Genomic DNA, 25,088 nt, shown 5'->3' with positions numbered 1-25,088 from the left:
CATACCTGGGATGTAAAGTTTGTAACAATTTCAGTTTCCTCATGTGACTAAGAACATTTATGTATAATTGTTTATGGTTAATCTATGATTATTGATGTTTAGTATTTTTGTGTGTTCAATCGGTTTAGGTTTACATTGATCTGAACGATTAGTTACCAGTTGCTATAATAATTGATCATAGGGTTGTTTGATTAGGTTGAATACGACAAATCATATAATTGCCCTTAACTGAGTCACACTGGCAGGGACCGTTTGATAACCAGTGCCGTGTGTAAAGCAATTATTGTTGCCTAAGGTTTTGTCTAGTTGATCAGTCTGTAGTTAACCGTTAATGATTAATCTGTTAGGTTGCATGAGATTACCGTAAGTTAACTACTTGAAGTCCCGGGTGTGATTTGTTTGTTAGTTGCTTAATACTCGTTTACTTGTTCGTTGCTTAGTTCTTTAAATTAAAAGTATTGCTTGTGTGATCATCACTAAAAATCATTCACTTCATAATTAGAAATCTGTTACACGAATACATTGACCACATACTCCTTGTGATACGATACCCTACTTGCTCTAACTATATAGAATAATTAGGTTTCTGATTGACTCAAACGACGGTAATCACACATCACCTGCATATGCATATAAAATATAAATAATTTTGTCAACACATGGTTGAGTGAGTAAAACAACAGTTAACTGAGATACAATATAATATTTGAAGGAAAACACAAACTGCCCATGTGAGATAACAATTAAGCTATAGCAAGTACGCAATACAAACAAATAATAAAGAAAGAGCTAAATCGTTTCCATGCGAATCAGGCATTGGTTACTATAAGTGAGTTGTCGGTGAAACCATTGTCATGTGATTAGACGCTGGCCACTACGACGGTCGTATGATCATACTATTATGATGGACCTCTTTGAATACGGTAAAAATAAAGCAAGTAAGCAAATAGCAAGTTAGGCATAAAGTGATATACATACAAGGATAACAGTTGCTAATGTGGATAATAATATAAAGAAACTACTGTAAATACGCATATGTCTACAAAAGGTTTAAAATAAGTAAAAATAAGGGGAGTGATTACGCACCATAACAATAAGCGAATGAGTGAAGTGCGGTAATAAGATAACAAGCAAGTGCAACGCTCGTCGAGATATGTCAACGAAATGTCTTAAAGTAATAGGAGAGATACTAAAAATTAACGAATGGATTATATGGATTTGTGAATTAAGTTAATGAACGATTATTCAAGAGTTACAATATTTTACTTAAAGTTTATTTTATAAAAGTTATAAAAATTATATTAGTATTAATATATAAATATTTTTACTTAATAAATATTAAAGTTGAAATAAGTACTATATAAATAATTATTTGAGGTTTGCCGGTATTGTGAAATAATAGATTATTACATTTTATTATTAATAATAAAGATCTTTAATATTTTAAATAATAAATAATAGATAATATATAATAATATTTATATAAAATATAATCTTTTATAAAATACTGTTAACTAGATTTTAATATGTTAATTAACAAGACTATATTATGTATTTTAAATTAAAACCTTATTAATATCTTTATTATAAAAATTTTAACAATTTATATATATATACATATATATATATATATGGTTTAACCAAGGTTCGGAAAAGTGATCGGTATTATGTCGGCTTTAACAATATATAAATTAATTACTAGTTTTATAATATTATAACATTAATTAATTGTTTTATATGATTATTTAACACATAAAAAAGGTTTCCAAAAAAATAAAGGACTAGGAGGAGAGGGTTCAAACCTGCGCCCCCAGCAGTTCACAATTCTAAACACAACCACCCTAGCCATCTGGGCTAGGGTGTTAACTGGTTATAACATGAATCAAAATATTTATAAACACAAGCAGATACAACCCAGATAACATATGAGCCCTATACCCATCAATCGATCAATTCGTTAAACGTTTGAGTGGGCTATTGCAAAGCAGATAACGACTAGCAAAATTATATAATTTATTACCTATTACGATGTTAACTGACAGGTCTAATTGATCGATTAAGAGCCGGCAAAACGCGATGATGAACAGGTACGAACATGTTGCGGCAACGTAATTGGTTATAGGGCTTTAGTAGCCGACGTCAAGGAGATTGTGCAGACTAGGTTAATTTGATTATAATGAATTTTAGATGTCGCATCCCTAATCAACTAATGCTGGCTTATAATATAATCAATACGCATCGCATTATGATCTTGTTTCCTAATTACTATCATCGGTGAGGCCGGTTATAGAATAAAGATCAAGAATCACAAATACATTCCAAGATTACAACGATAATTAAGCTTCAAGCAACGAAACGGGTCAAGGGTTGCAAATTGGGTCGGGCAAACATGTTTGGGTTAAGGGTTAATGGGTTAAGAAGTTAATTATATAACAGAAATTGCAAATGGGTCCCTAGGCTATGGAGATGGATACATAATAGGGTTAAAGTATAGTTTATGGTGGTAATTGTATATTTATCAAAGTTGTTTTATATATATTAAATAAATATAATAACAAATAATAATAAAATAACAATGACTCGATAACACGATATTTTCTTGATAAAATTTCTCGAACATAAAACGGGTCGGGTAACGGATATAACATATTAAGTGGAAAACCCGAGTTGTTATATCAGGAGTGACAATTTTTGTAGGCCTCCATCTAGTGACAACATGAAGGAGTAACTGTCAACATTGTTTAAAGGAGCGGGCAACAGTGTTAACGTTGTTAGTGTAAGTGATTTTAGTGTAATTGGGGATTAACTAGTTGAACAAGTTAATTGTAATGCGAATATAAATAAGTTAGGTGCGGAGTCCACACTTAATTGATCTTATTATAATTGGAACTGGCTTTGCCCCTAAGTCATGGGGGTTCCAATGGGCAAACCCCCTTGGCAGGGGTCCGAGGGAAACACCCTTGATAGCAGGGTCCAAAGGGCAGCGCCCTTGGCTGAAATTTTTTTATTTCGGACATATGTTTCTTTATTAAAAACGTATCAAAAAATTAATTAATTAATTTTCTTTACAAAGTTTGAATAAAAAAAAGTAGCGTATTTTCAGTTATTAGTTAGATAGCAATTATCATCATCCCTGTTTTTCAAACCCTAATATAACATAGTTTGATCATATGATACGTTCTCTGGTTCAATAAACTATCTCATTCTCCATACTGATTCTTGCACTCAATCTGAGTTTTATCCGGTTAAAACATTTGGGAACCAACAAATAGTTTTGGTCTGAAAGTGTTTCACGACTCTCAGATTTTCCTAAAATATACGATTGTAGAAATCCCGACAGTTAGATCTCATTCATAAGATTCAGATTGACATTAGATACCTACATAAACAAATCAACACAATCATAGTTATTCAAGTTTGTTACAATTTACAAATATAGCTCAAACAGATTAATGACATAACGGATTTTTAATAAAATAAAATAATCAAGTTTAAGGCTGAGGGTAATGGGGCTTGGTTGAGCCCCAAGTGATCCAATCAAAACCCGACACGTAGGGTATGACATGGCACTGGATCAAGCCCCTCAACCAAGCCCCAGAGGGTGTAGTGGTCCAGGTGATCCGGGGCTTGATCTAGTTTTTATTTATTTTTTATTTATGCACACAATTATAAATTAAAAATACTTCATTAAAACATAAATAAAAAGGAAAATAAAAACATAAATTTAAAATACATAAAAATAGTGTGTTTTTTTTCCCGCCAATTTCTTCCGAATAAGATCCTTTTCTTCCTCCATTATCGCTTGGTCGGATATCGGTAGGTGGCTAAAGTCTTTAGCTAGAAATGCCAAACTCTTTAACCGATTTTTTGTATGTCGAGCTTCACTAATCGAGAGGAGGGTACTTGACAATTCGTTAAATTTTATCTCGAGCTTCACCAATCCCGCTTCTCCGGTTTTCTTCTCCTTACCTTTTTGGGATTGTTATGCGGGTTTAGCCGGCTCCGGTTGTGTGTTGATATTACCGTAACCCGAGCCCGACATGGTTTTAAATTTGAGAAACTTAGAGAGGTTTTTAAATTATTAGAGAGAAATGTAGTGAGAATGATGTGTTATTGTTATAAAATGGGGTAGTTATTTATAATCGGTTTGAAAAAAAACATCAAAATAGCCAACGGTTATTTATTTTAAAGCAAAACCTCCAACGGCTAGATTAGCCCCGCAGTCCCAGCCACGAGGGCCAATCGCGGCCCGGCTCACCTGAGGGGTGTAGCGGTGTTCGCGAGCCACGTAGACGGCCCCTCCCCGATCACCCCTGTTACCCTCAGCCTAACGGTTCACCTTTAATGTGTAACTAATGTGAGCCCTACGTAACCTCGTTAAATAAATGTACCAAATCAAATGTAATTTACTCGGAGAAAATTAAAATGGTAAAAGTAAAAGGTCCTTGTCATAACTCATACGTAACTATAGAAGAAGCCAAAGGTAAAAGTGAGGAATAATATAATATTAATTTGAAACCCTAGAAAAACATAGGATTTGCATTGAATCACTCACAGATCTTGGATTCTAATCTTCATGATTACTCCTCTTCTCCGATCTAATTAATTGTGACTCTCAACTCTCTCATCATCATCCAAATCATCACAATTTTGACAGAATCGAACAGCTCATTTAATTATAATTATTTTGTTTTGCAGATTGAAATGGCGGCAATTTCAGTACACCAGTTCGCCGATTGCATTACTTGCCATGCCTGGAGCCCTGATCAATCTAGTAAGATACCAATTTAAACAATTTTATATAATTATTACCGATTTTGCCTTCAATTTGTGTAATTTTGAATTTAGGTCAATAAACTTGAAATGCTCCCTGATTACTTGATCTAGGTATACTATGATAATTGTTTTAGATTGAAATTGATGATTTTTCGATTCGATTAGTGCTTCAATCATTTCGATTTTTAGCTTGTTGCAGTTATTGTCAAGGTGAATTGTGCCCCCTTTGATCCAAAAGAAAGTTTTGACTCTTAATGCCACTGCTTTGTTTGTAATATTATTCTGAAATTCAGTAAGGTTCTTGATTTTTCTTCGGAGCTTTTTACAGTTCATATAATGTTGGAAATCTAGTTGGTGGGCAGTATGTTCCGAACGTTCTATCAAGATTTATGCATATGTAAAAAAGCTATGTTCAGGAGTTCTTAGTTATTTATTTGTATTCCACTTGTTTACATGGTTAGGGCTTGGCGTAATGTATATTCCATCATATACTATTTTAGATGCTTTTGTTGTGTTCAGGGGTCTTGTGTATTCTAGGGTGTAAACTAGCCGAGTCGAGCCCCTGCTCGACTAGGATTGAGCACGGCTCTTGAGTCGTTTTTTCAAGCTCAAACTCGGCTCGTTTGTTATTTATTAATATATTTATATACATTTTTCGTGATTTTATCATATATTTTGAGAAAATTCTTAACTAGCCTAAGCTTGACTCTAGCTCGTGTGTGGTACTTTAAACTAGCCAAATCTCGGCTCGAGCTTAGCTGTGTAGTGTGAAATTAATACACAGAAGTCCCAGAAGGTTAAAACTGAAAAATACAGTTGGCTTGATGATCCTAAGCGATCTTCCAATGCAATGCTTGAGCTTGGGCTCGATAAGGCTCGGCTAGTATCGAGTTTTTTATCTATCTGTTCTTGAGTAGCTCGTGAGCGGCTTGGCTTGTTTGCACCCTTAGTGTATTCTGACAACTTGCTGTAATGCTGTTACATGTTTTTTTTTTTTAACTTTTTTTGCACTTGTGATTATAAGTTTTGATAGTATATGCATTCATGCAGTGGTTGCTCTTTGTCCAAACAATAATGAGGTTCACATCTATAAACTAGTGGAAGAAAGTTGGGAAAGGATTTATGTTCTCCAAAAGGTAGTTTATGTTACGTTTATTTCATAACGCCCTTTCAGTTAGTTTCATGTTTGTTCTAACAGAAAAACTTTCTACTTTATTTCTTTTTTACTTTGGTGCAGCATGACCAAATCATAGTAGGGATAGATTGGAGTAAATCATCAAACAGAATAGTTACCGTGTCTCATGATCGGAATTCGTGCGTGAATTTTCTAATATTCTTTTTCATAGGTTCTTTGTTGTTAGTGTAATTATTCATTGTGTCCTATATTTTGAACACATTTCATTTTGCAGGTATGTTTGGAATGAGGAAGGATCTTTATGGGTACCTACTCTTGTTATCCTTAGACTCAATCGTGCCGCACTTTGTGTACAGTGGAGTCCTAAAGGTATTCTAACTATCCAAATGAGTTATAATGCTCTTGATCACCGTCTGTTAAAAAAAGATCTAACTAATTAGTTAAATGTACATGATGTCATGACATTGTTGGGAAGTTGACTTATATGGTGTCACTTTTTACTTGGTAATTATGTTCCACAGGAAACAAGTTTGCTGTGGGAAGTGGAGCTAAAACTGTTTGTATATGCTACTATGAGCAGGAGAATAACTGGTAAGACACTGCTGTTTAGATTTCCAACTTCACACATAAATTTTTTTACTTGTCACTCTGGCTCAAGTTTATTTTCTTGATATATATTGTATGCATGAAAACTTCATCTTTGAAAGTAATTGAAACGTTCCATTATAGAATCTAGTAGATTTAGAAAAGATTTGACAGCATACAGAATAGAGCTTTGACTAATTTCACACGTCGGTGACGTTTGTTTCTTCTTGCAAATATCAACTCTTATCAATCATGTATACCATATGTTTTCTCAGGTGGGTTAGTAAGCTAATCAGGAAAAGACATGATTCTTCTGTGACTAGTGTTGCGTGGCATCCAAATAATGTTCGTTTATTCTCTTATTTCATATGTCTTTAAAAATGTTAATGAGATGCTGCTTTAAAGTTGACGTTAAACTTTGATTATGTGCATCTACATATCCCTTGTCCTTTCCAACATCTAATAAACTTATTCTTATGACACATTTAACAGGTTCTCATTGCTACAACATCTACTGATGGAAAATGCAGAGTATTCTCAACTTTTATTAAAGGAGTTGATGCTGGGTACGTGTGCGAAATTTCATTATCTTATAGGCTTTATCTTTTATTACACTTGATATTTTTACTGAAACATTTGCACTGACATCTATTATGGTGGTTGATAGTAAGCCAAAAAAATCCGGAAGCGGCTCGTTAGATGCAAAATTTGGAGAGGTTTGGTGTCTATTAACATTTCCAATTATAACCTTAGACTTTGTGCTATTTATAACATTTTCTTGTATGTTTGACCAGCAAATTGTTCAGCTTGACCTCTCATTTTGCTGGGCTTTTGGAGTCAAATGGTCTCCAAGTGGGAATAGTTTAGCCTATGTAGGTGAGATAATCGACTCTAATACTTTCATATTCATTGTAACACACATTAAGATGCTATAAAGTCATAATATCTTATAATTTTGTTTTTGTTTATGTGGATCAGGCCATAATTCGATGATATACTTTGTCGACCAAATTGGACCTTCTCCTTTAGCTCAAAGTGTAGTTCTGCGTGACCTGCCTCTTCGTGATGTGGGTCAGCATCCTCTCTATCATTCTGCCCTGTTTTTGCAATTCTTTAATGAAACGGTTATAAACGTTGTTTATCCAGGTTATGTTTGTTTCTGAGAAACTGGTAATTGGTGTGGGCTTTGACTGCAATCCCATGGTCTTTGCAGCAGATGGAACTGGTTTATGGTAATAATGTAATATTATTAGAGTTTAAAAAAGTATATTTGTTTATGGTATTATATATGCATTAAGATTCAACTTTTGCAACATGTATATTTGTTTTAGGAGCTTTGTCAGGTACCTTGATGAAAAAAAGACAACATCTTCTGGTGGAAGATACGGTTCACAGGTTTTACACTCATTTTAACCTCTTCATATTGATGTTTATATGATATTTTGAATATATAGAATAGGGGCAGTTACATACATACCCCTACAAAATTGGAAAAATATTATATATACCCTGCAAAACTTAAAAAATCATATATGCCCTTACAAAGTAGTTAAAATATCAAATATACCGAATTCACTAGAAACAATTTAATAAATGGCCATTTTACCCTTATCTTTCTAAAGCTTTGAAATTACATATATTCTCTCCCATCTTTAACTTCAATTTTTTTATATACCCATTTTTAACTTAATTTTTTTTACCCATTTGATTGTTTGATTACCTGTAGTTGAGAGAACAAAAGAGTAGAGACAGCGGTTCAGTTTGCTTGCTTATCATCGATGTTGATCAAAATCCAAATAAAAGATAGGGTTTAAACAAATATATTGGAAATGGGTAGAATGGTCATCAAGTAAAATATCATAAAAGTTGGGTGTGCATGGCGTTTTTATAGTTTTGGTAGGGATATATATGAAAATTTTCAAGTTTGTAAGGGTTATATATGAATTAATTCTATACAATATTTGCTTGTGTTAACATGTTATCTTCTCGTTCTTAGTTTACAGAAGCGTTTGGAAAGTTCTATGGAAGCTCGAAACAGGGAACGAGCAATGATAAAGGCCGTGCTGGTGTTCATGACAACTGCATCAAGTACATCCTTTTGCCATTTTTAACTACTTCTTTAATTTTTTTTCACATTTTGTTTACTTAATAATCTCCCATATTTTGTTTTGTATTCTTAGTTGCATTGTGCCACTAAAGAGATCAGAGACTGCCAAAATGACCAGCTTTAGCACTTCAGGTAAACATATTACATGAAACATTACTGTTATACTCGAAACATAAAACATTGAGTTGTTTTGTTACGGTGAACATTACAGGACTAGATGGTAAAGTGGTGATATGGGATTTGAAAAACCAAGAAGACCTGTTGGAGTATATGTAAATCATGGATCTCTGCAAGGACATTTGTGTTTTGAAGCTTTCTAGGACCGTATGTTTTTTTAATGGTGTTATATATATAATAAAACATAAATCAAAGATCCTATGACTTGGTTGTTTCTATATAGTATTCACTAAACATTTCGATATTCCTTTATTTTACTCAGTTTTGGTGATGTTGACTTTCGGTTAAACTCGTCTACGAGATTCATGCAAAGCCTGTAAAATATTCGGGGTTACGTGTAGTGTAAGTTAAATAAGTAGTCTACTTACCAAAGAGCGTGTATTTAGTAGTGTCTCTGCAGGTGGTTGAGGGTCTTGTTTAGTAGTGAACATAGCTTTGCCTACATGGTTTTAATAAGAAAAAAACCATAGATTGTCTACATGGTTTGTTAGGTTTTCAGATAAACGTCATCAAATTAGTTATTGATCGTTTATGTATTAAGAATTTGTTACATTTATCTTATTTAATATCATAAATGGTCATTGTAGCTTGAAAGGTATTTGAATGTACGTTAAGCTTATATTGTAGAACCAATTTTTTTAAAACTGGATCGGCACTTGAACCGGACACTTTACTGGTTTACTGGTTGGACCGGTTGGACCGGTCGAACCGGTGTCAAGAACCGGATGACCATAATTACTTGGATATTAATATTACACACAAAAAATATATATTTAATATCCATTTAATAAGAAATACGTAGCCCATTTTTTTTTAAAAAAGTGGAGTTACTTCTTTTTTTCTGACCTATATTTAATATCCATTTAATAAGAAATACGTAGCCCATTTTTTTTTAAAAAAGTGGAGTTACTTCTTTTTTTCTGACCGGGTCAATAAAGTTATGCAAGATTTTGATTTATTTATCTCTTAAATATAATGGATTTACCTGGACTAATACATGATTTTCTTTTAGTCTTTCTGGGATTAGGTCTTATATTAGGAGGTCTGGGAGTGGCTCAATGGTAGAGCACTCACTTTACTAGTGAGAGGTAGGGGGTTCAAACGTTACCACCACCAATTTATATGGGAGATACGAGGGATGACCCTGGCTTGCCAGGGTTCGAGTCCTGATCTCACCCGGTTTTACCGGCTCCTCGCTGTCGTGCCGTTTGGCGGGCGTGGGGGTCGGGTTTTATCCGGTGAATCCCTCAATAGGTGGACCGCTAGGGGCTCCGTCCGTCCGGACTAGTGGCCGGCTCGGGCTACCTTTAGCCAATAGGGGCTGCGTACGAAGTACCCGGCGTTACTTAGCTGGCCGTTCAAAAAAAATAATATGAAGCCCACTTTTCCATCTCTGGCCCATTTTCATTCATTTTAGGTTATAAAGATTTCATTAGGTATAGTTATAGCCATTGTCTTCTACAATAAGAAAAGAGGAAGCCGTCAACCTTACAGCCACCATGTCTATGAGGATTTCAAACATACAAACTACTCTTCATTCTTGTACTATTGGTCTAAGACTGAAAGATAGATAGATGAGAAAGTATTTTCTTTAGACCAGATTATCATCACTACTTATTCTCGTCATCTTTCAACTCTGATTTACCTTTTCCGGTTTTCCGGTACGACCGCAAATAGCTCCTAACCGGCCGGTTACTGGTGAAGCGAGCAAACTGTGTATAACCGGACCGCTTTACTTACCGATCACCGGTTCGATCGGCCGGTCCGATCCGGTCGTGAAAACACTGTGTAGAACCAATAAAGTAATAATAATTTATTATTATACTAGTTTTTGTCCCCCGTATTACGAGAGCTGTTTACATTATTCGTTTATAATATTTATATAGTTTTTTAGAGTTTAACTTTATTTATTGTAAGGAAATTAATAATATACTTAAAGTTGATGATAAAAAGATTTCACAAAGAGTTAAGATGTTATAACCCGGTGTAAAAGTCAACTGGGTTTGGTGAAATCCAAGACCCGCTTATTTTTTTTACTGTAAAATTATTTTTTATTATAAATAATGTCTTTTAAAAAAAAACATATAATAATTTTTAGTATATCCCTATTTTATAGGATTTTCACATCAAGAATCTGATGAGATTGATTTTTAATTTAATGGGATGTTATAGCCCGTTTAGGAAATATGTGGGTTAGGTAAGATCCATGCCCGTGAATTCGGGTCAAATGCATAAGAAGCCTCCATTTAAAAATCAAGCAATCTGGTGGCTTACGAAAAAAGGGGGAGCGATCACATCACGACACGTAGGATTTTTGAGTTTTCGTTTATATATATATTATAGATAGATAGGGTAGTTTTAAAGGAATACTATTGATAACGAATAATATAATACATACGTAAGTGTGATCCTATGACATTTTGTCTTTGTTTTACGTCTTCTAGGGGTATAAATAATGAACGAGTCAAGTCGTTCGTGAATTGCTCAATACAGGCTCTTTAAAAGTTGCTACATGTTTGCTTGTGCCTATAATTAACTAATTGCTTGCTTCACTAGTTCATATTTTTGTGTGTAAAATTAACTCTGATTGCTTATTAACATTTTAAGAGAGAGGCGAATAAATTATAAGAAAGAGTCACTTTAATGTTCTTATTCATTATTATTATTATTATTATTATTATTATTATTATTATTATTATTATTTATTTAATTACATAAATGTCATTAATGTTTTGAAGGGGGGTGGGGGGTGGGGGGTGATCAAGTGATGACCACGGAACACCACCCTAACGACATTCATCACGGGAAGATGAGTGATTTTATTCGTGATGGTGATCACATAACACCATCACAATTTCTTAATCCACTCAAAATTCCTTATAGGTCACTTGAAGAAGTATTCAACATTGAAGATCCCATAATCAAGAATCCTATGTCGTTGATCTTAGTGGACAAGTATTATTTCTTACAGTTTCATGGAGTCGATGATTATATAAAGAGCGGATTGTAACTATATATAGAGATGCCTTGATCGCATATAACACAACTACACACTCTCTTGTAATTACATCACTGATCATTACATCTCCAAGCTTGTAATTGATGTTTTACTTAATTTGTCTAAGGCAGGTCGACTTTTAGTTGCCACCCGAGGTTTTGTGCTGGCAATTCTTAAGGATCAAAGGTTTTCCTCGTACATCACTGTGTCGTATGTATTGTCCATACATTACTACACCTCTATCCCAGGATGAGTGATTATTTCCTGATGGTGATCATAGGTGTCATGGAGAATAGCATGGAAAGAGGGGGGGGGGGGATTCTTAGGAATGAGCCAAATGATCAAATGATGATCATTTATACCATCCCACCCTATTTGATCACTATAACTCGTGAAATATGGATAGTGTCCCCCCTCACAACATATATTTCTTAATGATTCTTCGTATGTATATGCATTCATAGCCTACATCAACACTAATGTTTGTTAAAAGATTAAACATCGAAGACAAATGGAAGCATATAACCGAAAAGAAAAAAGAGATTCAGATTGTGAATCAACTATATGATATGGATACAATGATCAAATCAAACTTCAAATTCAAATGATCGAGTACAGTTACCATGTTTGTTTAAGACATTCAAATTAAGAGTAGAAGATAGTTTTTAGATTGTATATAAATAAAATCATTATGAATTTATATGTAGTTATATAAAGTGACACAGCTTCCTAAGGCTCAACGTAGTGGGCGAATTTCACAAGGCGACGGGGCGATTTGGGGGGGGGGGGGGACACCGCCCCCGGGCGATTTTGGGGCGAAATGGGATGGGGACGGGAGGGTTTTGTCGTCGAAAGAGTTTTGGTTTTATTATTATTATAATACTATGTGTTATATATATATATATATATATATATATATATATATATGACTATTTGTAACCCATACACCATTACACCCCAAAAACAAATTCTCACCCCTTGCTGACTGGACGTCACGTGTCGCAATTCGTCCCAATTTGTAACCCTTCCACTACGCGTAGCCTAATTAAACTCTATTTAATTTTTATAAAGCAAGTTAAGGTTTATTTAAATGATTATTTGATAAAGTAACCAGGTACAAAGATTCTCCACTAAGTGGGGAATTGTCAATACAAGAAAACAGATAATTATTAAGAGCCCGTGAACAATTTGGTTTTACTTTAACACTTAAAAGTACGGATCCTAACCCCCCTCCATATTGTTATCATATTCGATTATTATAAACTCCATTGATATTATATACCTTTGGAACTCCTAACGTCTTTGACACCTCGATTCATTTGACCGTCCGTTCGATTCATGTTCAGATTATGATTTGTTAATTGACTTGTTAACATGCGATATATTTATTATTAACTTGTACTCGTTATCGCATGTTCCGTGATTTGTTAAGATAAGTATTGTTATTATATAACTCAGATTATTTGTACTCTGTTACCCTGAGCACTCGCTTCCTGTGGAGTGTCCCACGGGCATAACATTGTGGCATCGATGTTATGTGCTCCTTCCGTGACGGAGAGATCAGTTCACGGCGTCTCTTAAGTACATGTGTGGTACATAACTATTAGGAGGCGTATGGATATATCCTAGTTCAGTTTTTCAGTTTCAGTTTCAGGAAATGGTTGTGGGTATGCCAACTTACGCCATTTTGGGTGATTGACATATAGGAGTGGCCCCCTGTATGTCGTCACATATTATCAGACACAGTTATGCTTATGGGTACATCCGTATTATATATTTCAGTTCAGTTATTTCAGTTATATAATTTTAGTCAGTTATATGTTATCATATATTGTGATATTGTATTCAGTTAATTATTACTTGCTTTTGAGCCTTAATATTCCGTACTGGGCATTCGGCTCATTCCGTAAATCTTTTACCTTTCAGGTTCACAGGATACTTTGGGCGGGATCAAAAGAGAAGCCTAAAACTTAGGAATAATTGGGAGATGTATGCTAAGGTTATGTTATCTGAATAATATGTATTTTGGACTAAGTATCTGAACTATTAGTAGTATGTACCTTCTAATGAAGTAATGGAATTATGTCTTTTTGTCTCTGTATACCTCCGTACAAAGTGACGCGCCAGCCTATTACGGGTTGGGGGTTACACCATCAAACTAATAAAAAAACCATGTAGTTAGTTCATCACCCTCAAATTAAAGAACTCGTATATTAGTGTATGAACAAATACCATTAGATTTTCGTTAGTAAAACAAGAAAATATCTATATTATAAACAAAAGACCCCATGCCGATTATGCTAAACAGATAGTAAACTGTAAAAGGGCTTCGAAAGCTTACACTCTCGCTTTGGGTGTGAAACAGGGCTTCAAAAGCTCATGTGACATGACTTTAAGGGAGGAGCTTTAACATAATACCGGCACAACAATGAAATGGCTTCAACACATGGTAGGGCCTAAATGCTGAAGGGCCGAGCTTTAAACCATAACACGATGTTAATGGGTGAGTTTTTACATGACGTGACGCTTTAAGTTGGACTTTAGAAACTCTCCACTACAACCCGCCTAAAGAGACTTTCTCCAATAGAGTCTGAAGAAACACTAAGTGACCCGGGGCAGATTACGGATAATCTGGGGGTTAAGTAATGTTTCACGAGTATGAGGTCCAGCATAGAAGGTTGTTCTTCAGGTGACCTGCAAAACAGACACCGTAAGCTCGTCACTGAGAAGGGGGGGTTCCTCCTTGTGACCACCCTCCGGCGTGAGAATCAGACTAGATTGCTCTGAATATAAGTGTATATTAAGAGATTGCTAGATAAGATAATGAGATATCCGATGATCTTACCATTCCAAGGTGTTGGAGTATTTATAGCCGAAGGTAGGTTTCCTAGAAGGTACAGCCGGCTGAATAGTATTCCTGTTCTACCAACAGTGGACTACGCACAGGCCATGCTGGTTGGTGGATAGACTACGGCCGACAGTAACAAGGTCGGCTGTACACTGTTCCTTTACTGCCGGCTATGCACTGTTCCACCAACTGTAGGCTGCGCACGTCCCATAGTAAGGGTTGGTGAGTAGGCAGCGGCTAATAATGACAAACAGTACTAGAGGGTGCTCCTCCTCGTACTGTTGTCGGTGAGCTGTCACCCTGTGATTGGTTCATGGGCTGTTCTGGTCAGATCGTCTGTTCTGCCCATACCTTAGTAGGTATAGTACAAAAGATCTTCCAGAAGCATACGGACTGGCTCATTTAGGCGGGAGTATTCCCGCCTTGCTCATTCCTTCATGTGACTACTGAAGTAGCTAGTGCCTTGTGCGTGTAGCCTTGCTGTTAGTGCGGGTAGCCTTCCCTGATGGCTTGTATCCGCAACTGCGGGAACAGGCGGGGTACTTCACCATTGGGAGGCTTTCCCTGCGGGTACAGCTGGCGCACTGCGCGTAAGGTTTTCTTTGAGCAGTTGGTCGTTGCGCAGACGTCCCTGTTCAAGGTGAGTCTTGCGGGTCCAACTGGGCTCTGCTGGGACCTACCTCTTCAAGTCCCCCCAGTCCAATGTTCTTCTCATGAATTATTAATAAGTGAGGTGAATTTTTGGACTAGCAAGGGGTTTTGAAAAGGGTTTTTAGTTTTTAGGTTTTCCGTGGGGATTCTTCCCGCGGTTTTCCTGATGTCACGCAGAAATTCCCACTTTTCTGCTTGATCTTTGGGTATGAAGCGGGTAGGTTTGTAACCTCCTCGCAAGTCAGGAGCGTTGAGTTCCACTTGTGTGGATTCTCCATGGGGTTTTGGTAGTTTTCAACATATTGATCAATTATGCTAAAACCACCAATTCCATCTTGGAGTTTCAAACAATATAGTTCTCGACGTTCCCGTCATGCGGGGATGTTATTCCCGTTTCCGCAAGCATGGCCCAGAAGATCCTTCTTGGTTTGAATTCCCTGCAGAGTGCTAAGTATGTGAAGGGTTTTGCCTTGACACTGTACCCGCACTCGTCTTACGGTTACTTTACTTCCAAGGTATTCCTGGCGTCAATTCCCTGCGGGTGCTAAGTATGTGAAGGGTTTTGCCTTGACACTGTACCCGCACCCGTCTTATGGTTACTTGGTTGCCAAGGTAAGGGGTATTTTCCCGCTTACTTTTGAATCTTTTTGAATTTTTTTGAAATTCGAAGAGTTGGTGAAAGGATAAGAACAGTCCAAACCTCTGAAACGTCGTGCGACGGTTTCTTCTGACTGTGTCAGGACGTGCAGGAAGTTATGGTGACGTGACAGTACCTGGTCATTCCAGACGCTTTTTCAGGCGCGTGGGCGCGGTTTTTCGGGCGCGTGGCCGCGAAATTAATGGTACGCGTCCTTTCAACAGCTGTTGCCAGCTTGCTTTTTGCCACGTGTCATAGTTTCATTGCACCTTCGATTTCATTCTCCTCCGCATTAAATTCATCGCATTAATTGCGATTAGTATATAAAGGGGGAGAGGGTTCTTTGTAATCCACACTTTCACTCTTCTCTTCATCTTCAAAACGATTTCCGGCGAATACTCACCTTTCAGTCGAGCATTCTTGAAATCGTTTTCTTCTTTCATTTGCAAGATGTCTTTTCGTGATCTCGAATCTACAGCCCAGGAGGCTGGGGTGTTTGCCGATGACAAGAGTACTGCTGGCGAGTGCCAGTGTGCTCTGCCTGTCGATCTATATCAGTTCATCGTCAGGAAGTTCATGCTCGAGTCTCTCGAGCCTGAGTTTCCTGAACCCCATCAGACGGTGTATGATGCCCCCAGAGGCAAGATCGGGGTATATGCTGCATTCTTTGTTTATGGGAATCTTAGGTTCCCATTGACAAAGTTTGTGTACCGTGTCCTGGAGAGGCACGGTGTGCACCTGACGGAGGTGCACCCGATGGCGATCGCGAAGATTCGCCACTTCGAGTGGGTGTGCCGGATTCTGGGCATTGAGCCCTATGTCGACCGCCTGATGACCTTCTACTCTTGGAGGTGCATCCAGGGGTGGTATACGCTGATAACCCGGATTAAGGGTTTGAAGATTTGCGCAACCGAGCGCAGTCTTCGCTCGTGGAAGCGAGAGTTCTTCTACATCTCCGCTCGCGCCATCCCCCTTGCCATGAAATTCAAGAATGGGCAAGCACTTCCCAGCCTTCACGCCTCCAACTACCAGGAGGTGGAATGGTTCTCGAAGATATCCCGAGTCCAATCTCCGGTTTACCGGTTTGCGGAGTCCGGGATGGTGATGCTCGGGATGAGCCGGGTGTGGAAGGATGCGGATGCGCAAAAGATCCCAATCGTCCTTGAATACGGTTTGAACTCTATCCCTTACGGTACGCTTTATCTTCTTTGCTGATTTAAAGTTTTCTTCTAACTGTTTTCTGTTTATTTTAGAGGGGAACGACTTGCAGTCGCTCATGTATCCGCGGGAGGCTGACAGTCCCGCTCGGATGGGTACTCGCGCTCTAGACGAGAACGAGTTGCCCATCCTAGAACAAACGGCGGATCGGTTCGTGGAGGTCTACCCGCTAGGCCACGAGATCCTGAGCGCCAGGCGGCCAGGTAAGGCGCTATTCAACCCTCGACCCCTCAATGTTGAAACCTCTGCTGGAATTCCTCTAATCGTATGTTCTGATGAGGAATCCGCAGATGGTCCTCCGTTGGTGCGGAAGAAGAAGGCTGCCGGCGGGAAGGGGAAGGAGAAGGTGGCCTCCACTGCCGATCCAGTGCCTCGGTCTGACTCCGAGGCCGAGAGCGAGGAGGTGGCGGGGAACCCCGGTGGTGATAAGACCACTGCTCCGGAGGCTGCGACGATTGTCACCTCCGGAGAGCCTAGGATGACAACGGTGACCGGCGTGAAGAGGCCGGCTCCATCGGGTTCATCCCCGCCTGTCCGCACTTTTAGGCTCAAGAAAACCCGTAAGTACAAACTATATTTTTAACTGCATAGCTTTCCATCATTAATACTTCTTTGTGCAGGCGTGGATGTTGACGCATTCCAGGGTGGAGCGGGGAGGAGTACCCCCCCGCCCATGACGGTAGGCTTGGTCAGCCTACCTGAGGCGACGACCCAGGCGGCTGCGCCTGCTTCCGCTGGTTCAGTTGCTCATTCCATTGAGCCAACTGTTCCAGCTGTGACGACATCACCGCCGGCTGTCAGTGCCATTTTTACCGCATCTTTCACTGAGCCAGCGGTTACTTTTGCTGCGGACTCCGCAGCGGCGACCGCGGCGGACTTCACCATGCCTCCTCCGTCATCGGCATCGACGGCCGATCCTTCAGGTATGCATGGGGCTTCTCGCCAACCTCTGCCTCCTTCCCATCTACCTGACCTCTTGGACGGATTTCCCTTGGGTTCAGGTGACGAGTTTGGCGGCTATCGGCCTGTTATTGACCCTACAGGTGCGTAGGGTTCTCTTGGCCTATTATTATATATATATATATATATTTTTTATAGATCATCTTTTCCTAACTGCTTTTTGTTTTTTGCAGTGTCGGATTCCAATGAAGTGTATGTTCCACGATGGAACATCCGCCGAGGAACAACCCTTCGCACACCTGTGGAGTGCGTGGATTGGGCTCGTCACGCAGCTCCCAGTGGTGCGTTGGGGGAAGCCATGGCTAGCTACCAGGAGGGTAGGCTAACCAATGAGCTTCGGGTTCTCCTGGCCCGGATGCAGCCGCGCGTCGAGCTGCTTTGTCGTGAAAACGACAAGTTAAAAGCAGCTCGCGTTCAAGAAGTAGCTCAGGCGCGGGCTGTCCGGGAGGAGAATAGGAGGCTCTCCGCCGCGGCTGCGGAGAAGGAGAAGGCGTTCAAGGCCCTTGAAGTTGAGGTTCAGGCCCGTCTCGAGGCCCGTTCCAAGGCTGCCCAAGCTGTTAACGAACAGCTTCGGCTGGCTAAGGAAACTGCTAGGAACGCAACTGAAAGAGCCACCAAGGCTGAAGCTGTTGCTGAGCCTATACGCCTAGAGAATGAGGAACTTAAAGCTAAATTAGAGGCGCTCCAACAGGCTCATGATGCCTTGGCGATGGAGGACGCGAAGAAGCTCCAAGAGATCCTGGACCAGAGGGGCGTGCTTGACCACACTGAGCGGAAGCTAAAGGGCGTCGAAGAGGCTGCTGCAAAGGAAGTGTTGCTTGCCAACCTCAATAAAAGTGAAGCCGAACGCGCCTGTACCCAAGCTCAAGCCGCCCTCCAAGAAGCTCTGGTTTCCAAGGAATGGCTTCTTCGAGAAGCGTTGTCTCAGGTAAGCTTTTCATGTCTTTACGCTTTTCTTTGTAAATAGAAAAGGTTTTGATACTTGTATTTTTTCTTTTTTGTAGGTTGTGCATCGGGTCTTCTCAGAGACGTCTTATGACGATGCTATGAGCGCAGCCCTCAACGCTTCTCATGAGGATGGGGAAAAGGCCGGCTTCCTGCTTGGTCTAGGGTTCGTTGAGAAAGGCATCCCGCCTTCCAACTTCCCTTTGTATGATGTGGATACTGAAGCTGTTTATGACCAAGCAGTGAACCAGTATGCCGCCTTCCCGCATCCGGTGGTGGAGAAGGTGAACGAAGTCGCTGCTGCTGATGATGGGCTAGCTATCCTTAAAGCTTTCCTTGAACCACCACGCTCTACTGATGGAGCGGGTCCAAGTGGAAGTGGTCCTGAAGCTTGATTCTGAAGATCCCTTTCCACCATTAGCGTAGATTTTTGCTTTTGTATAGCTTCTTTTGTATGCGGGTATGCACCCAGCAATCTTTGTAATATTTGAATTTGATGGAATAAAGATTGTGTTAGTTCTTTGCCTTGTTTATTTTACGCATGTTTTGATCTAACTTAGCAATTTCTTTAGTACTTAGATAAGTTAACTTTTTAACGTGGCAAATTATAAGTTTTTTCGCTTCCTCTTTCATGATTGTGCGGGTATGACCGTCACTTACACTTAGTAGGATGGCTTAACTTTACTTATATCTGACCTGCGTGGAAGTTTCCTCATCTTTTCCTTTGAGATTTTCTAAGTGTTCAGAATAAGTTAACCTTTGGACGTGGTAGATGATAGGTTGAAGTTTTGCCTCCTTGTTCGTGATTGTGCGGGTAAGACCGTCACTTGCACTTACAAGGATGGCTAAACTTTACTTACATCTGACCTGCGTGTAGGTTTTCCTTAAAACTTGAAATTTTTACCGTTGTGTTTATGCGGGTTTTGCCGCCTTCCACACGTAACGACTTACTTCTTCCCCCATTTATGCGGTGAATACCGGCACATCAGTGTGGGAAGTTCATAAGTATAAAGGTAAGGCTATCAACACATTGTGAAAGGAGAATCATTTCCATTAGAAGTGGCTCTAGGCCTTTTCTTTACAAGTTTGGAATTGATCTACATATAACATTTGCGTAATTGAGCTCCATTCCATGTTCTTGGGATGGGAGTGCCATCGAGCCTTTCGAGCCGGTACGCGCCCTTTCCCAGAACTTCTTTGATAATGTATGGCCCTTCCCAGACCGGGGCCAGCTTTCCTGGGCGTTCTTGGTTCGAAGCCTCGTTGTTACGCAGTATGTAGTCTCCTACATTGAAGTTGCAGAGTTTTACCCGCGTGTTGTAGTACTTTTGCATTTGTCGCTTGTGGTTCTCTTCACGCACTGCGGCTAAGTCTCTGCGTTCCTCGGTTAGCATAAGATCTAACCGTCTTTCCGCATCATTGTCTTCTGGCTGAATCAAGACCCTTGGTGAGGGTAAACCAATTTCGACCGGGACCATGGCTTCAGTGCCATAAGTGAGACTGAACGGGGTTTCTCCCGTACTGGCCTTCTTCAGCGTTCTGTTTGCCCAAAGGACGTGCGGAAGCTCGTCCACCCAGCCGGATCTGTGTTCCAAGAGTCTTTTCTTTATGCCTTCGACGATGCTCTTATTTGCTCTTTCCACCTCACCATTACCTTGCGGGTGTGCCACTGAGGTAAAGGTGTGGGTGATTTGAAGTTCTTTCAGCCACTGTTGTAGCTTCTTGTCAGCAAAGTTGGTGCCGTTATCGCTCACCAAATTCTGTGGAAGTCCAAAACGACAAATAATAAATTCCCAAATAAATTTTTTGATATGTTTCGCGGTTGTTTGGGCTAAGGGTTTTGCTTCTATCCACTTGGTGAAGTAGTCGATGGCTACCACTAGGAACTGAACATTTCCTGCTGCTGTAGGAAATGGGCCTGTCACATCGATGGCCCACTTCTGAAATGGCCATGAAGAGGTGACTGGAACAAGTTCATTCTTCGGGCGGTGCGTGTTGGGTGCGTAGAGCTGGCAAGACCTGCATTTTCTGATGTATGCCAGCGCATCCGTATGCATCCCTGGCCAAAAGTATCCCGCGTTGTTTAGCTTAGCTACAACAGCGCGGGGACCTGCGTGTACTCCACAGATGCCTTCGTGTACTTCCCTTTGGAGGTAGTCAGCATCTTGGTTGTCCACGCATCTTAAGAGTGGGCCAAGAAAGTTACGTCTGTAAAGGATGTCATCGATGAGTTGATAATTCAGTGCTTTACAGCGTAGTTTTCTTGCCTGTGTTTTTGACTCTGGTAGTGTACCTGCCGCAAGGTATTTTATTATTGGTGTCATCCACGTTTCTGTGCCGGTTTGGATGACACAAATTTCCTTGTGCGGGACCGAAGGTGTCTCGAGGAGTTCAATGCGGATGTCCTTTCCTAAGTGGGTGAAGGCTAATGATGCAAGCTTGCTTAACGCATCCGCAGATTTGTTTTCACTTCGCTTGACGTGTATGACTTTGCAGTCGTTGAAATCGCGCATAAGGGATTTTGCTTGTGCGAGGTACAGGGCCATTGTGTCGTTCACGGCCGTGTACGTCCCGTTGATTTGATTGGCTACTAACATGGAATCCACGTGGGCTTCCAAGTGTTTCACTCCCATCTTACGCGCAATTCTCAGCCCAGCCAAGAATGCCTCATACTCGGCTTCGTTATTCGTACTTGGAAAATCCAGTCGAATAGCGTAAGTGTATTCTTGGCCTGCTGGGTTGGTTAGTTTCAGCCCTGCGCCTGAACCCTCGTTACTGGCTGCTCCATCAGTGTAGAGTCGCCAGACATCATTGATGTCTTGTGCTGGAGAGGGTTGAGCCTCTTCCTGGCACTCTTTTTCCCGCGATGCAGGCACTTCCGCAATAAAGTCGGCCAAAACCTGGCCTTTTATGGCTGGTCTTGGCTTATACTTTATCGCGTACTCCCCCAACTCAATTGCCCATTTGGCTAGGCGTCCCGATAACTCGGGTTTGCCTAGAACGTTTGCAAGTTTGAAGTTGGAGAGAATGGTGATTGGGTGACCCTGGAAATATCGTCTTAACCTGCGTGAAGCGTGTATAAGTGCTAAGACTAATTTTTCGAGGGTAGAGTACCGGGTTTCTACGTCTGTTAGGATACGGCTGACATAATAGATTGGCATCTGGATGCCTTTTCGCTCTACTAGCAGGACTGCCCCGGTTGCTCTATCTGTTGCGGAAAGGTATAGGATTAACTCCTCTCCCGCTTTTGGTGCTGTGAGCGTTGGGAGTTCGATCAAGCGTGACCGAATCTCCTGAAAAGCTGCTTCCGCTTCTGGTGTCCAGCGGAAGTGCGTTTTCTTTAAGCAGTTTCTCAACGTTGACACGAAAGGAAACGACTTATCTACATGGTTGGCCAAAAAGCGATTAAGTGCCACTAGTCGTCCGTTCAGTGTCTGAGCCTGTTTGATGGTAGTAGGTGATTCCATTTTGATAATGGCTTCGACCTTTTCAGGGTTCGCTCTGAAGCCATCTTTAGTGACGATGACCCCCAAGAACTTCCCTTCTTCCATTCCAAAGGCACACTTGCTCGGGTTGAGCTTCATGTTTATCTTCCTGAGCGTGTTGAAAGTTTCTTCGATGTCTTTCAACATCGCTTCTGCGTCAGGGCTTTTGATGACCAAGTCATCCATGTAGACTTCCAAGTTCCTCCCAATTTGGGCATGAAACTGGTTGTCCATCAGGCGTTGGTATGTGGACCCGGCATTCTTAAGTCCGAATGGCATCATTTGGTAACAAAATGTGCCATCGGGCGTCCGAAAAGCGGTTTTGTCCTGATCATCAACGGCCATGTGGATTTGATGGTACCCCTTATACGCGTCCAGGAAGCATTTAAGGCGAAACGGTGCCAACGAATCCACTTTAAGATCAATTTCGGGTAACGGATAACAATCTTTGGGGCATGCTTTGTTCAAGTCCTTGAAATCTATGCACATGCGACATTGTTTGTTATTCTTCGGTACCATAACGGGATTTGCAACCCATGTTTGATATCTACTAACGCGTACGATGCCTGCGTCAAGGAGTTCCTTGACTTGGGTTCTACACGCGTTAGTTTGTTCTGGCCCCATTACTCTGCGCTTTTGTACGATTGGCGTAACAGCCGGATCGCATTTGAGCTTATGCTCTGCCTTACTTCGGGGTACACCAGTCATGTCAGCTGGTGCCCACGCGAAGATGTCAGTGTTTTTCTGTAATAAGCGCTTGAGTAAGGTGCGTGTGGGATCAACAACTGTTGGGCCAATGGAAACGGCCTGGTCAGGGTATTTGCCGTTGAAGGCCCATCTTTCTGGTTCGGTGATGGTTGGTTTAGCCATCTTTGGTTTGGGTTTAGATGAGACAGATGCGATGCATACCTGGGGAATGCCGGTGATCATCGCTACACCCTCAGCTGTTGGCCATCCCATCATGCCGTGGACTGAGGATACCACGGCGTTGAATCTTGCCATCCCGTCTCTTCTGAAGAGAATGTCGTATGTGTGGTGTGGCTTCCTCATTACGACAAAATCCACGTCTTCTGTGCGTGAGTGATTCCCGTCCGTAAGAGTGACGGGGAAAGATAGGATACCCAGGGGGTGTTTGTGCTGCCATCGAACCCTTCCATCGAGGCGCAGATCGTTTCCAGGCGTTCCTTGTCTTCGTCATCTAGCTTGTCGAAGAACTGCCTGTACATCACCGTTGACGAGGCGCCGTTGTCAGCAAGAGTGCGAGAAGTGATGTAGTGCCCCAGCTGGCTTTTGATGACGATAGGGCCTTCTTTGCTGGGTCCTCCTGGCACTCGCGGGAAGCGCACCTCAGCTTCCTTCCACGCGCATGGTTCTGTCGTTCGCCTTTTTCTTTCTCTGATCTTACCATGAACCATGTTGATGCTGATGTCAACGGGCTTTCGTCCATTGCCTCGGTACCGGTTATCGTTCCTTCCTCCCTTCTTGATTGATGCCACCAGGTGTGCCAGTCTTCCATCCTTGACGAATGCTTCAACAATATCCTTCAAGGATGTACACTCTTCCGTACTATGACCTTTTGTCCCGTGGAAGTCACAGGATTTACTCTGATCCGCATTAGGTCGCTGCCGGATCATTGGAGCTTTTGGCCATGGTAGCTTTTCAGTGGCAAATATCTCCGTGACGCTTTTGGTGAGTGGCGTCCACCGGTGTTTTTGGCTTGAAGGGTGTGTGTTATTTCTTCCGCCAACAAGAGGGTGAGAGCTGGATGAGGTGTCAAAGTTTACCCTTGACTGCCAAATACCTAGCTTCCTCTTTTTGTTCTGCCGGGCGATCCGAACATTGTTTTCTCTAGTCCTTTGCGTGTAGAGGTGTGTACTCTGGGGAAGATCCCTTCCCAGTTGCTTCTCCGTCTCGGCAAAGCGCTTGGCCGCCGCCATGATGGCATCCCATGTGGATGGCATGCCGTCCTTACCCGTCAATGTGCGGATAAGCTCTGGGTATTCGGCGCCCTGGATGAAAGCGGCGCGAACAAGATCTTCACTTATGTTGCCCAGACTTAGCTTTTTGGAGTTGAAGCGAGTGATGAAGTCTAGTAAAGATTCATCCTCCTCTCTAACGCAGTTGAGGATCGTCCACTGTTCTTCAGTATATTTCCTTTGTTGGCTGAAGTGTTGGCTGAACTTGTTCTGAAAGTCCGCCCAATCATATATGTGGTGGACCGGTAAACGATCGAACCATGCCCTGGCCGCTCCAACCAGAGTCATTTGGAACATATAACACCACGTGGGTTCCGTCCAGTTACTGACGGTTGCCCCCGCGATGAATCTGTTCAAGTGGTCGTCTGGGTCGGATAGACCATCATAAGTGCCAATGTTGGACATTTGTTTGGCACTTCTCGGGGCGATTGCTTCCGCAATGTCCCTTGCAAACTTTGACTTTCCTGCATTTGCAGCAGTTGGTCTGAAGGTTTTGGAGAAGTCACGCGGGTTTCTCTCCGCATTCGTTGGTTTAAAGGCTTCCCCAAAATTCCTTATCGGTTGGAAGTCCGTTTCCTTACGCTTCCCTT

The 25,088-nt window shown here is 40.9% G+C and overlaps 1 protein-coding gene across 1 annotated transcript; it reads left to right on the top strand.

The window, feature by feature from the left end:
- Positions 1 to 4,501: 4,501 nt before the first annotated feature.
- On the top strand, positions 4,502 to 8,928 carry LOC143530754 (actin-related protein 2/3 complex subunit 1A-like). The gene is made up of 16 exons (XM_077026206.1): positions 4,502 to 4,608; positions 4,699 to 4,774; positions 5,827 to 5,912; positions 6,014 to 6,090; positions 6,186 to 6,280; positions 6,433 to 6,502; positions 6,772 to 6,841; positions 6,989 to 7,062; positions 7,164 to 7,212; positions 7,291 to 7,372; positions 7,475 to 7,563; positions 7,643 to 7,728; positions 7,828 to 7,891; positions 8,493 to 8,584; positions 8,677 to 8,735; positions 8,815 to 8,928. Exons 2-16 carry the CDS (start codon positions 4,705 to 4,707, stop codon positions 8,877 to 8,879), a joined length of 1,128 nt encoding a protein of 375 aa, XP_076882321.1. The 5' UTR covers positions 4,502 to 4,608; positions 4,699 to 4,704; the 3' UTR covers positions 8,880 to 8,928.
- Positions 8,929 to 25,088: the final 16,160 nt, after the last annotated feature.

This window comes from Bidens hawaiensis, unplaced genomic scaffold (assembly GCF_021521415.1).
Source record: "Bidens hawaiensis isolate Kalapana, Puna unplaced genomic scaffold, B.hawaiensis_p1.1 tig00009022_1, whole genome shotgun sequence".
Taxonomy (NCBI): domain Eukaryota; kingdom Viridiplantae; phylum Streptophyta; class Magnoliopsida; order Asterales; family Asteraceae; genus Bidens; species Bidens hawaiensis.
Note: the sequence above shows the minus strand (reverse complement) of the source record. Positions and strands in the feature narration are given on the sequence as shown.